We start from the raw sequence: 14701 nt of genomic DNA, 5'->3' as shown, positions 1-14701 counted from the left end.
ACAATTTTGGTTCTCCAGCTAGGAGAACTAACACTTTTTTTTTTTTTAAAGATTCCACCTATTTTATTTATTTCTGAGGGAAGGAGGAGGAGCAGAGAGAGAAGGACAAGCAGACTCTGTGCCTAGCAGCGGGCCCGACCCGGCTCAATCCCAGGGCCCTGAGATCATGACCTGGGCAGCAATTGAACACTCAACTGATGAGCCACCCAGGCACCCCCGAGAACTGACCCTTCTTGAACAAGCTACTTAACCTCCAGTGTCAGTTTTCCCTTGTGTCAAATAAGACCACTGCCTGTGTCTTAGGATTAATGGTGAAATGAGGTAACATTTGTAAAAGTGTTTGAATTTCATGAGGACTCAAGAAATGCTAGTTCTTTCTCTTCTATTCTTCCTTCCCTATCCACACTCCTTTCAGCACTTGTTTTTAGTACTTCTCAATAAATTTGCAATAAGCTCCTTATGCAACACCATGGAGAAACCATGTGGCAGGTTATTAACTGAAGACAAATGAGGAACATTAGAAAACTTCATTTAAAAAAAGAAACTTTCCAAAGTGGTTTCGAAAGGCTGAGTTTGATGGTCAGGGTTCAGGGGAGAAAGTCAGGGCCTGTGCATTTTCCCCTGGAAGTTCTTATTTACTGTATCCTAGATCAGCAGCTCCAGGAAATCTCAATTTGTGTATGTAGCAGCCCACAGACTCTCCATTTATAGTCAACTCAAGCAGGGGGCAAGTCACATTCCTAGGCAAACATTTATATACTCACCTATACCCTCTTTCTGATTTTGCAGTGTAATTTGATGAGTTTTCTTGTGATTGTTGGCATGCCACTAAAAATGGAGGCAGGGTAAGGGTGAAACTGTAGGATTCATGAAGTTTTGGTTTGGATGAAGTGGAAATCGCAGTTTAGAAATAGAAGTAGAGCTGAAAATCACTACTTTTCGTTAGATTTTCTTCCATTTGAGCATCGTGAAACCCCTTTTTTTGTGGCACTGGTTTTAATACTGACTCCCCGTGAGCTCTCAGTGATTTTTCCCTGTCTGTCGTAAGTGATATTTCCATCATTTCCTTGCCTTGCATGGCTGTTGAGATTTCATAGGATCTGAGCACCATCAAGATAAGACAAGCGCTAAAGATAAAGAGAGCACAACTATTTATATGACATGCTTTTGTTTTTGGTCTGTCCCCAGCCCTGTCACTGACCATGCCCTGCTGGACGTGCCCTTCCTTCGACTCCCTGAGGAGATGCCCTCTGACCTCTGAGAGCAGCTGGACCACACATTCTGAAGACACCAGTAGTCCTAGTTTTGATCCCTCATACACAGACCTGCAGCTCATCAGTACTGAGGAGCAGATGAGTGGAAAGGCTTCCCAGGCTGACTCAACTGGTAAGATGGAGCCCAGAAAGCTTTGCATATCACTTTTGGTGACCTGTTGCCACTCTTAAAATCTCTGCTGCCAGCTTTGTTCACAGAATGAGTTCAGGTGTGGTAGTCAAAAATTAGAATATAGAGTGGTTCAATATTGCATTAGGAAAGAACACGTAAAAAAAAAAAAGGAAAGAACACGTACACAGATGGACGGGTTGGTTGGCAGGGTGTTAATATTGGGAAAACATTTGATATTATATCCTAATGTGCTGTTTTCTATTCAGTACAAATACTGTTCCTTGTCAATTTGCTTTCTCCTTGGATGACTGAACTATACATAATATGCACAAGGCTGAATCTTTCATTCACTTACCTGTGCACCTTCCCTTTTTAGCAAGAGGGAGGTAGATTTAAGCAAAGAAAAAGCAAATGTTATATGAAGCAGAATGAGAGTCAGGACTCAGCCACTGTGTCCAGACTACAGATCTTTTGGCAGTTATGTTTATTCTGTTGTGCTTGATTCGAGCTATGTGTCAGTCTGAAACATCCCCTGGTCTCCTTCATTAAATTTTTAGTATGTGTAAGAAGGAGGCTGCCTGGCTTTGCACGTAGACTACGGGCCTGCTAACAAGCACTGTACGGGGTTAGATTTAGGATGGCATTGGATAGTGTGTTCTTGGGGTTTTGTTTATTTGGCCCAAGGGATTATTTTCCTTTGAAAGTGATAGAGTTACAGATAATTGCTCTGTGGATGAATGTGCCAGGTGTGTCCAGCAATATTTGTTTTTCTTTCTCAAAAACATTGTTTAGGAATTTGTCTCAGGATCGTTTTTCATATTTGGGTAACATTTGCTATTTTGCTGTGTGTTATTGGAGGGGTCTACACATAGAGAAGGGGATTTCTTGCAGAGTAACAGGTTCAGACAGGATTTGGGTTGGTATTTGATAATACTGCAAAAAATCCTAGTTTATCACAGTCTCTCTTCACAAGCCTCAGTTCCTTATAGCATTTTGTTTTCACACACTCTCCATTCTGGTTACTTTCTGTGGCTTATGATCATGGTCAGTGGCTGAAATGTGCCCCTACAATCCCATCTCCACTGTGGGGAGCATTTCATGGTGGGAGGGCACCATCAGAAGCCAAGGCAGTTAGGAATGGACTCACCGTCTTCTTCCCTCTCCTCATTCTCAAGCACCTTTCCCGGCCCTTCCGTGGGGGATGCATGTAACACACTGGTTAGGAGCATGCAGGCTCGGGTTAGACTGCTCAGATCCTCAGTCTTCCATTTAGCTGTGTGACTTTGGGCAAGATCCTTAATAGCTTTGTAACTCAGTTTTCTCACCTGGGAAGTGGAGATAACAACCTACCAAGTTGTTGTCAGTTCCAAGTGAGGCAGTTTATGTAGAACAACTTACACGATGCCAGACACAGGATCTGCGTGGTTGTGGTTTCTTCCCTCTCCCGCCCTGGGGTTCATATTGCTTGAGAGAGTTGTAGGTGGGCTCCTCGCTGTGAAAAAGTCAGGATCTCTAGGCTCAGCCTTTTTTTTCCCCATGACCTCTCTACTTAGATGAAAATTGCTCCAATTTCTAGAGGTTTCAGTGATGAACATCAGAGTCCTACTCTGAGCTGGACATGGTTAATCTGTCTCCAATGCTTATAATTATTTTCAGTAATTTCCTGAAGCCATACTAACAGTATTACATTTCCCAGTGAGTAAATCTCTTCCCTCATTGTTTTTGGTCAGGGTCCTGGCAGGAGGCAAATGGCATCTTCAAAAAGGTTTATCAGAAGAGGGTTTAATGAAAGGACTACTTACAGAGGCAGCACAAGCTAGAATCATGGAAGAGGCACTGCCTGACAGGTGCTGTGTCTATAGGAAGGATAGAAATTTGGCAAAGTGGGGAGTGAGGGGAGAATGAGTGCCCAGATCTTGTGCTAGTGTTTCCCACTGGCAGATCCCAGCTGACAGTCAAAGGACACGGGGCCCTGGTAAGGCAACCCACTGAGGTCAGCCCACAGGCCATAGAGCTGGTGGAGAAGAAGGGGAGAATGGATTTGGGGTGAGGGTAGGGATGAAGCAAATGGAGAATAGCCAACACACTTTCGTCTCCACCAGGACCTCAATGGCCTGTAGCCCAGGGTGTCTCTGGAGAAGCAGAGGTAAGACTAGGACTGTGGAACAATGAGTGATGCTTGTAGTTCTCTCCTTCAGTAGGACACAGTTCTGTAGCTACGGGAGGCTAGAGGTGTGGCCTTTTGGCAACCGTCCTTTTTTACAGAAGTAATAATAATCGCAGCCAGCACTTTCTGAGGGTGTGCTATGTGCCAGTAAATGATGTGTATCATCTCTGGCCTTTACAACAATCCTGTATGACAGGTGTCTCTCTCCCCATCTCCTAGTTGATCCTGCCTGGAAGGTTAAGATGCTTGTCTCAGACAATATCACTAAGAAATGGATGAATGTAGATTTCAACCAAAGTTCCAAAGCCTTTTCTCATGATTCCCAAACCTGGAGGTGCCCCCAGAGTCATCATGTTTATCATTTTCCTGCCTTACCTTCCAGACCTTCTGTACAGATAGGTGTAGAGGATGCATATAATTATATACACATATTTTGCCACCGAGTTTATGTTTTTTTTAAAGATTTATTTATTTATTTTGAGAGAGAGAGAAAGCACGCATACACGAGAGGCAGAGGGAGAGAATCTTCAAGCAGACTCCCTGCTGAGTGTGGAGCCTGACTCACCACCCATGAGATCATGACCTGAGCTGAAGCCAAGAGGCAGACGCTTAACTGACAGAGCCACCCAGACACCCCGACCATGGGGTTCATTTTTGACATAAATAGAATCAAAAGGTTTTTAAATAAGGTATATTGTAAGTGGAATATGAGGAATAAGTTCATGTTTAGCAGATACGAATGCTTCTAGAGGACTCCTGTGTGCCTACAGTATTGTGTGATGTAAACAAGTTTCTGGACACTCCACTCTGTAAAGAAAACTCCTTATTTTTAAGTAATCAGACAAAGGCCCAGGTTGGCCCAGAGGAATGCCTCCATCTCCTTCCCACCTCACCTCCACCCACTCTTCCAGGCCTGGAAGTGGCAAGTGGCATGCCTTGGGGCCCTGCAAAAATGAGAGTGAGGTGAGTGGCCCAGGCTGTGTGAACAGTGTCTGGATGCAGCTTCAGATACAGAAACGCCATGAGCCTCTTTCTGAACATCTTGACTATGTAGTTAAGGCGGAATTCTGGCTTTGAAAAGCCTCTAACTCATCCTGGACAAGGAAAAAAGAAAAAAAAAAAAGCTTAGGAGAATGATCAATTATTTCTAAACTTGTGGCATTTATTTTTTATTTCAGTAGTAGGGAATTTATAAATGCTTTCATTTGAGCTAGTGAGAGCTTCAAAGCAATCTAGACACCCTTGAAAGCCGCCCAGTCAGGTGGCTGCCTGTCTACCACCTGGCACCAGGCTGTGCCAGTGGCCTACCTCCTGGAAGGGTCTGCCTGGAGGCTGGATGATTCAGTCAGGGTAAACTAAATCCTCATGAGGGTATGGGGCGGAGTCTGGTCTGTCTCTCTCTCTGGGCATGTCCTTTCCCTGGGACCACCATTCCTCATCTGTGAACTTGGGCTGAGTACCCCTCCCAGACTGGGCGACAGGATGTGTGTGAGGGTGCTTCATGCAGTGCAAAGTGTGGCAGGAATTTTTTAAAAATCCTAATTTGATAGCTCTGGGCCTCATTTCCCTTTGACATGGGAAATAAGGATAATCACTGGGCCAAAGAGGACGCTAAACCATACACCTGAGAAGGGTTTTACGTTTTTTGGAAGCGAGCCATGGGGACACGCAGAGAGGTGCTGCCGGAAAAGTTCAGTGTGGGTGCTTTGTGTAGTAAGGGCTTGAGGGGCCTGGGGAGGAGCTGCCTCGGGGAGACTTTTGGTGTTTATCCCCCCCCTACCCCACACCTTTTAGCCTTGCAGAGGGAGGTGGAAGGTGAAGAATGGCAGCCTTCATCAGGAGCTCCAGCTGGCCTGGGCTTTCCCTGGAGGCACGCTGTGCGAGCATGTGGCTGGGGCAGAAGCTGTGATTCACTGCCTGCGTGCAGAGGGTTATGGGGGCCCGGGCCCAGCCTGTTTACCTTGGCCTTGTTGCTCTGCACTGGGTTGTGGCAAGCCGCAGACTCCTCCCTGTCATCTGCGGCAGGACTTCTGCAGAGATTTGGCAATCCTGATCCCCAGCATATTTGTGGGAGGGAAGGACTCTGTGATCATCCCACACTTTCTTCTCCTTTTCTCACCAAGGGAGTAAATTAGGAGGAGGAAGGCAAACAAATCCCCTCACCCTGGTCACATCACAGATGGTATGGGGCAGTGCTGGAGAGCCTGTTGGTATTTGCTCTGGGATTCAGCTCTCCAGAGCACATGGCAGGAGAACTGGGAACAGGCAAGATCTTTAATAACACGTGTTTCCTCTCTCATCCCTTCCTCCCCCAGGGGCCCCCTTTCCCTGAACGACAGGCATCCCCTGTCATCTTCACCAGACAGCATAGCTCTGTAACACCACTAGTTTTACATGGGATGATAAACAGGAAGAGTATCGAGGGAGTAAAAATAAGCCTCTGAAAGTCCATGGAAGCAGGAAAGGGAAAACACAGAAATGTTTGCAGGAGCACAAGCTGTTGTTAAGTGGTGGGCTTCCATTTTGGTTTTCTTTTACATACAAGATAAGTGGAGAGTTTAAGTGTAGGATTAACATGCTCAGGCATACGTGTACACCGAGGAATGTCAAGCCTGGGTGAAGCACATAGCAGGTGTTTAATAATTGTTTGTTGAATGGATTCTTGAATGAAAGGAGTGAGACTGCAAGGGGTGGGGGAGAGTCATGTGCATCCCAGATATCTGAGTCCCATTTGGGTTTTTTTTTTTTTTTAAGATTTTATTTATTTATTCACAAGAGACACAGAGAGGGAGGCCGAGACAGGCAGAGGGAAAAGCAGGCTCCCTGCAGGGATCTGGAGGCAGGACTTGATTCCAGCACTCCGGGATCATGACCTGAGCCAAAGGCAGATGCTCAACCACTGAGCTATCCAAGTATTCCCCCCCAAAATGGGTTTAAGAGCCCAGCCTTTTCCCCAAGTGTATCCCATTTAGCAGTTCAAGAAAAACCAGGATGCCAGGGACCAATATGTTAGGTCATGCTGTGCCCCCTCTGTGGGAGATTCATAGTGAGTGTTAGATTATTAAAGACTTCAGAAAGTTCCGAAATTGGTGTGCCTGGGTGGCTCAGTCACTTAAGTGTCTGGCTTCAGCTCAGGTCATGATCTCAGGGTCTTGGAATCAAGCTTCCACATCAGGCTCCCTGCTCACTGGGAAGTCTTCTTTCTCTTACTCTCTTTCTGTGATCTCTTGCTCTCTCTCAAAGAAATAAAATCTTTAGGAAAAAAAAAAGAAAGAAAAAAAGTTCTGAAATTGTGTGTGGGTATGTGTATGAATCATTCCTATGTATGCATAAATGCACATAATTTCTGTGTGTACATATACACATGTATATTTATGTACATATGAAAATACTTTAGCTTTCCATTAGCCCATACTACCTACCTACCTGGTCAGATCTCAATGTTCAGAAACCCAAACATACATAAACTGACAAATTTGACTTGGGAGTTCATGCCATTGCTAAAGTGTTGGGAAACCAGAGAAACCAGAAAAAAAAAATTCGTTGAATTGGCCCAGATTTACAAAGTTAGCCTTATTGTGTCTCATGCTCTGCTACAACTCTTGTCCTTTTTTTTTTTTTTTTTTAAATTCTAGGTTCAGCAGACCCAAGGCTACACTTTGCCAGACTTTCTTTGTACTTAAACTCTTGTGGGCTTTAAAACAAATGTAGACCATATGTTCTTGATTCATTTACATTTAACTGATCACCGTAGAATTTTGCCACAGGAGTAGGATATCCCCAGGGATTTTGGACTCTTTTTATTTATTTATTTTTTTCCCCTCAGAAACAAGTGTTTATAGTAGGTAGAAAATGATGGACAATTTTTGGGACAAGAACTTTTTCAATGCTCAGGAAGTGTCTCTGGTCATTGTTAGTTAATGACGGCGGGGGAGCATCATCAGGGCTGCATGACTATAAGATGTGACATGTTTCTCTATTGTTGGTTTTGTCTTGGTCCTCTGCAGCGGGTAGAGCACCAGACAGGAATCAGGGGCCGAGATTCCCAGTAAACGGTAATTATCATTGTGCATGATGGGGTCATAGTGGGGGGCTTTTGTTGTTCTCAAGACACATGCATAGTTCATGACTTTTTTTTTTTTACCTTGAATATATTTTCTTGGAAGACAAGAATAAAGTGAATCTGTTTATAAAATTCTTTTGCCTGGCTACAAATTTCAGCAGTAGTCATCATCTTGCTACACAGTAGTCCCCTTTTCAAAATCAAAGAACAGTAGAACATTTTTAAAGGAACACATTATATCCTTTTCCTCTTTCATTAATATATATAAATCTGGCCTCATTTCTGTCCTTAGGGAGCTTCAGGATCCTTGATACTCTTATCTCCATTAAGTTGTGCATTTTGGAATTTAATCAGTGCTAAAAAAAACAAACAAAACCTCCAATGACTAGTTTCTTTTCTTTTTTTTTTTAAAGGTTTTTTTTTAAAATTTTTTAATTAATTAATTAATTAATTAATTAATTTATGATAGTCACAGAGAGAGAGAGAAAGAGGCAGAGACACAGGCAGAGGGAGAAGCAGGCTCCATGCACCGGGAGCCCGATGTGGGACTCGATCCCGGGTCTCCAGGATCGCGCCCTGGGCCAAAGGCAGGCACCAAACTGCTGCGCCACCCAGGGATCCCCAATGACTAGTTTCTTTGAAAGTTTCTCCAGAGAGGTTCAGAAGTTTCTCAGAAACACAAATGTTTATTGAGTAAAGCTGGTAGTTTACCAGTTGTTATGAATACAAAAATGAGTAAGTTATATGATAACTGCCTACAAAGAACTGGTAATCTGCAAACAGATTTTTTGCCATTAAAAGGATTTTCACACAAGGGTGCCTGGATGGCTCAGTCAGTTAAGTGTTGGACTCTTGGTTTCAGCTTGGGTTGTGATCTCAGGGTCATGAGATCGAGCCCTGAGTCGGGATCTTTGCTCAGCCTGGAGTCTGCTTGAGATTCTTTGCCTGCCCTTCTCCCTCTATACCTTCCCCTGCTTGTGCGCTCTCTCTCTCTCTCTCTCAAATAATTTTTTAAACAAAGATTTTCGTATATAATTTTAAAAATAGTTTCTATTTATAGAATATTATGTGCCAGGAATGTGCTACACACACACACACACACACACACACATCATCTCATTTAATCTTCACAATCAAAAGTAGATATTGCTACCCCCACTTTATGGATGCAGAAATAATAGCTAAAGAGGTTAAATGGCTTGGCTAAAGCCATGCAACTTAAAAGGTTAGTGTTGGGCTTCAGTCCAGCTCTCCCTTCTCTGCTCACCCACCTGGTGCCCGGAACCATGAGAGGTGGTGTTTATGACCTAGGAAGCTGTGCAAAGCCATTACAGAGAGCCCTTTGCAGACTGACTCCTGCCTCTTATGTGCTCCCAGGAGCTGAGTACGAACCTGCCCTGTCCACACATCTTGTGGGCCAGGAATGACTTGTTCAGGGGTCCCACCTGACCAACGCCTTCTTGGAAGCAGGAACCACATCGTGATCATGTTAGATTCCCAGCACGCTGCCTGGCACATTGAAATTCTACAGTGGATCTTTGTGGAAGAAGTGAACTATCCTGGTATAGAGCTGCAAGACCGTTCTTCCCAAAGCTGTTCTCTGGTTACCGAGGCCGAAGTATGTTTGCTGATTGAAAGGTGACTTCATGGTGGAAAGGAATGAAAAGAGAATAAGTAGGAGCAGCTAGTGTGGAAGGACACCTCTTTTCCTGTGTTTTCAGATGTTAGGCAACTCTCCACTTGTCTCATTTTGTTTTTCCTGTTCTGTTTAGGGGGTTACTATAACCTTTTGAATGTTTTTTAAAAATTGATGTGCATGGATGTGCGTGGGTATGGTGAGGGGCGCTCCCTAAGTTGGGGGTCTCAGATTCTCACCTACTGTATGTTTTCTGCATGTCCCTTCCCTAGTTAGCCCCCTCAAACACTGCAAAGATGGTGAAATGAGGAAGGCTTTTCTGTAGTAGCAAAATAGGTTCTTGGACTGTTAAACTAACTGTGTGGAGCAAAATCTGAGAAAGAGAGGTAGTGTTTAGATGCTGTGTTCCAAGGGGAGTCTGGGGGCTCAGTCAGTTGAGTCTGTTTTCAGCTCAGGTCATGATCCCAGGGTCCTGGGATGGAGCCCAGGTGCTCTGCTCAGTGGGGAGTCTGGCTCTCGCTCTCCGTCTGCCCCTGCCCCCACTCATGCACACACGCACGCACTCTCATTCTCTCTCTCTGTCAAATAAAATCTTTAAAAAAAGATGCTATGTTCTAAACAGGGATTCTAAACTAGATAGATATCGTGGGACTACTTAATTAAAAACTTGTGGCCTCCAACCAGAGATTCTGCAAGTCCCTTCTAGACTTGCTAAAGCACTAATCCTAAAGATGAGGTGACAGCTGAAATGCTTTTTATTGATTACCTTCTGTGGTGTTCTTTTTGGTCTTATGATCCTCCTTTTATAGATGAGGACACCAATGCCCAGAACTACATGTTAGTTAAGTGACAAAATTGAGATTGACACCCAGGCTTGTCAACATTCTATAGCTCTGCCTCTCTTATGGCTGAGCTCACTGGAAGAAGTACTTCATTCACGTCAACCAGTCCTATAGGGCAGAGTTTAAGATGTTGTGTTTCTTCAGTTCCAAACAGGTGATCAAAACTGGATCTTTGCAACCATGTAGGATCCAGAGGGTCCATGAATTTGGATGATAGGTCTTTATTGTCTCTCACCTCTAGGGAAGTTAGTGAAATGAGCATTTCCATCAATTATGGATGCAGGCCACAAACCGCAGTGGTATTAGCAATACCTCCCACTTAATCATCAGCAGAAATCACAAGTGTTTCCATAGTACATTTAAGTTGCGACAGATATCACAAAGGATTGCTTATTTCATTGTTCCTTGGAAAGCATGGTAGGTATTAGTTGTATTACTGGTAGGGTTAACATGTTGCAGTAATCTAGGTAACATATCTGGTGGCCTGGTCTAGGGCACTGGATTAGGGTAGAAGAAATGGAACAAATGCAAAAGACATTGAATATTTAGAACAGATGGAAGGAATCCCAGTCATGCTGTTTCCCCCATTATGCTTCACAATGTTCCATTTCTATGTCTTTACTTACTCTTGCTTTTTACTCTGAATAACTCCTTTTTTCCCCCGCATATGACAAAATCCTACTGATTGTTTAAGATGAAATTCATGTGAGGTTTTCTCATGTGAAGTCCTTACTTTGTATCTTGTATGGTCCTAAAGCCTGGGCATTGCTGAGTGAACTACCTGGAGTGAGTTCTGTCCTGAGCTTTACTCCAGGCCACAGTCCCTGTTCCACCTCTTCTTTCTGGTCTTAGTGGTGTGGTTCTTTCATCTCCTGACCAAATTCAGGTCCTTGAGGCCAACAATGACATTTTCATTCTTGGATTGTCCCAACAGTCTGGCCTCTAGCACAAATGCCTGGAACATCCACCTGGAGGTGTGCAGGGGATGCTTTTAATCATCTCTCTCTTTGCTATGTTGCATCTGCATGATACGCTTGCCTCTGACCTCAGAAAAAAAGAAAGGATGTTATCTCCCACTTTAAGTAGTTTTCCAGGTGAGGGATAAACATCACTGATTTAAAGTGCTTGTGTTGGCAGCCCAGGTGGCTCAGTGGTTTAGCGCCGCCTTCAGCCCAGGGCATGATCCTGGAATCCCGGGGTCGAGTCCCACGTCAGGCTCCCTGCACGGAGCCTGCTTCTCCCTCTGCCTGTGTCTCTTCCTCTCTCTCTCTCTCTCTCTCTCTCTCTCTCTTTCTCTGTGTCTCTCCTGAATAAATAAGTAAAATCTTAAAAAAAATAAATGAAGTGCTTGTGCAAATCACTCGACAGGCTTTGGAAAGAATTATGAGCTATGCTTTTTTCAGGTAATAAAACTCGAGCACAACGAAGTATCAGTGGACACAAAATGTTCAGACCATGGAGGCTGGTATGCCATGCCCTTTTCATGTGTTCACTGTCATTAATCCTGAAGCTTTCTGGAAATGGATGTCTTTGTATTTGTCTAGGCTTGTAATAATTGGTTTCTTTATCACAGACCTTAACAGAAGAACTTTAAGAGATTACTTAGTAAAATTTCTTCATTTTATGGGGGAGAAAGCCAAGGCCTAAGTATTAGCAGCAGGCCTTATAATTCCTTGTCCCTCACCTACCATTTGAATTATTATTTTTAAAAGATATTTATTTGAGAGAGTAAGCGGGTTGGGAGGTAGAGGCAGAGGGAGGGAGAGAGAGAACCCCAAGCAGACTCTTCTTTGAGCGCAGAGGACCTGAGCCAAAACCAAGTCAGATGCTTAACTGATTGAGCCACTCAGGTGCCCCCTTAAAAAGAGATTGGCCAGGTACAACTGGCTATTTTTTATTTCATTCCTCTCTGAACGTTTCATCTTATTTTTTTTCTTTTTCCTGAATTAAACAATGGATCCTCTTTCATGAGGGTGCAGCTCACTCATGTAAAAGTTCAAAGCAGTGGAGCTAGTAGAGATAAAAGCCCTCAGATCCAAGGAACTGGTTTTGTTTTGGGTTTTTTTTTTCTTCTTAATAATTTTGGTATGAGACGTGACCATGGCAAGTCTTTTGACTTCCAAGCCAATGTGTTTTAGATCACACAACTCTTTTCTTGGTCCCGAAGTCTGGGTGGGACAAGGTCTGGGTCTTTGTGGTTCTCTTTGGGGGCTCTTCTGCAGTGAAGATGTGCTGAAGTGCTTCTCTCTTTACACATCTGTTCTCACCCACCTGACTTTACTGCAGGGGCATCTCTTCCTTCCATTTGCAAATTCCTCAGAGCTTAGAACAGCTCCTTATTAATGTTTTATTAACATAGGCTTTCTTGGAAAATGGGAGTTAGCTTTTCATGCTTGTTTCAAGGGAGAGAATGAATTCTCAGCTTAAGTGACGGAACAGATTATGGGTTAAGTGAGGAGACAGATGATGCTACTTCCTATAAAAGGGCAATTGCCTTAGGTAGAATTCACATCTGCCATGAGCCTCAAGAACAAATTCATGTCACCACCTTGTGGTTCATCTAGAAACAGAAGTGCTAAACACAAGGTTATAAACATCAACAAGATGTCAGCACTTCCCCCAAAATAAAATAAGATAAAAACTGAGAGAGAGGCAAACCAATAAGACATGCTAAACTCTAGGAAACAAACTGAGGGTTGCTGGAAGGGAGGGAAGAGGGGGGATGGGGTAACTGGGTGATGGGCATTAAGGAGAGGGCACATAATATAATGAGCACTGGGTGTTATATGCAAATGATGAATCACTAAATTCTATGTCTGAAACTAATTAAAAAAAAAAAAAAAAAGACGTTAGCCCTCCCCGGTGGCAGCACCAAGGGTTGCTCATGGGCTCTTTTGCTGTGAAATGGACAAATTTTTTTTTTTTAAAGTCTTATGTGGAGCACTATGTGTATTAGTTTACTAGGGCTGCCATAGCAAAGTACCATAGACTGGATGGCTTAAGCAACAGAAATTAATTTCCTCATAATTCCAGAGGCCAAAATTCCAAGATCAAGGCATCAACAGAGTTGGTTTCTTCTGAAGCCTCTGTCCTGTTTGTTCAATGTGGTATTATCTCTGAGTGTGTCTGTGTCCTGATCTCTTCTTTTAAGAATGGTCATACTGGTTTAGGGCCCACCCTTAAGACCGCATTTTAATTTAACTACCTTTTAAAAGACCCTATCTCCAAATAGAGTCACATACTGAGGTTCTAGGGGTTAAGATTTCAATATAGACATTTTGGGACACACAGTGCAGCCCATAACACTATGCAAACATGACTTAGAAGTCTTCTCCTTTCCCTATAGCAAGATACACAGATGGACACTATAAACCTGTCCTCTCTGGTCTTTGTGGGGCTACCATTAATTAGCAGGGCCACTTGCTATAGAAACTGGAGTTTGCATCTGATGCTCCACTTAGAGCTACATCTCTCAGCTGTAGTAAGGAAAAAGGAGTTGGTTATGCTTAATAAATCCCTCATGGGGTGCCTGGGAGGCTCATTTGGTTTGGCATACGACTCTTTAATTTTGGCTCAGGTCATGATTTTCAGGGTCATGGGATTGAGCTCAGTGCAGGTCTGCTTGAGACTCTCTCTCTCTCTCTCTCTCTTTCTATAAATAAAATCTTTTAAAAAAGCCATCCAGGGGCCCCTAAATAAAGTCTTTTAAAAAATTGCTCACTCACCTATTTCACCTGCTTATCTATGGAATGGCTCAGTGGGTCACCAAGGAGCAGTTTGTTCTTCTGGACTCATTGGCCTGCACGCCAGTTCAAAAGTAAATGTGTTAGTTCACAAAAGAAGAAATGCAAAGAAGTAATATGAAGAGATGATTGATCCCCATTCATACAGATTAAACAAGAATGTCGCCTTGATAGGATTTAAGTGATTGAAAGCATCTCATCTTGGGAGTGGAGAGTTGGGACTTTGCATGCCAGGAGTGTGGAAAGACCTTCCTAGCCCTTGGTGTCAGTTTATTTATTTATTTATTTATTTTAAAGATTTTATTTATTTATTCATGAGAAACACAGGGAGAGAGAGAGACGCAGAGACACAGCAGAGGGAGAAGCAGGCTCCATGCAGGGATCCTGACGTGAGACTCCGATCCCAGGTCTCCGGGATCACACGCCGGGCTGCAGGCGATGCTAAACCGCTGCGCCACCTGGGCTGCCCCTTGGTGTCAGTTTAAATGTCACACTCTGTAACTCTTAGTTTATCCCTAGGAAATAGCTAAGCATGTGCCTGGCTGTGCCATGCAGCACTGTTTACGTTAGTAAAAGCAAACAAAACCCAAATAGCCAGCCAAATAATCAAAGTGGGAGCACCTGTGTGGCTCAGTTGGCAGTGTACCTGCCTTCGGCTCAGGTCATGATCCTGGGGTTCTGGGATCGAGTCCCAGATCAGGGGGGGTTTGCTGCTCCTTCTACCCTTCTCCCCTGCTTGCAATCTCTCTCATGGTCTCTCACTCTCAAATAAATAAATACAATATTTTTTTAAAAAGCAAATAAAGTGGAATGCTATGCAGTCATGGAAAGTGTCTCAATTATATCGTTAATTGAAAAAGATGG

At 43.6% G+C, this 14701-nt stretch overlaps 1 protein-coding gene across 3 annotated transcripts in view; it reads left to right on the top strand.

Moving 5' to 3' along the window:
• STON2 (stonin 2) overlaps positions 1-14701 on the top strand; it is a 144876-nt gene that overhangs the window by 51880 nt on the left and 78295 nt on the right. For all 3 annotated transcript variants that reach the window (XM_038545481.1, XM_038545482.1, XM_038545480.1), the window contains one exon: positions 1189-1386. In XM_038545481.1, the coding sequence (XP_038401409.1) occupies positions 1189-1386 (198 nt within the window). The remainder of the gene's footprint in view (positions 1-1188; positions 1387-14701) is intronic.

The sequence above is a fragment of the Canis lupus genome, chromosome 8 (assembly GCF_011100685.1).
Source record: "Canis lupus familiaris isolate Mischka breed German Shepherd chromosome 8, alternate assembly UU_Cfam_GSD_1.0, whole genome shotgun sequence".
NCBI classification, from domain to species: domain Eukaryota; kingdom Metazoa; phylum Chordata; class Mammalia; order Carnivora; family Canidae; genus Canis; species Canis lupus.
This window is presented reverse-complemented; position numbering and strand designations above follow the sequence as displayed.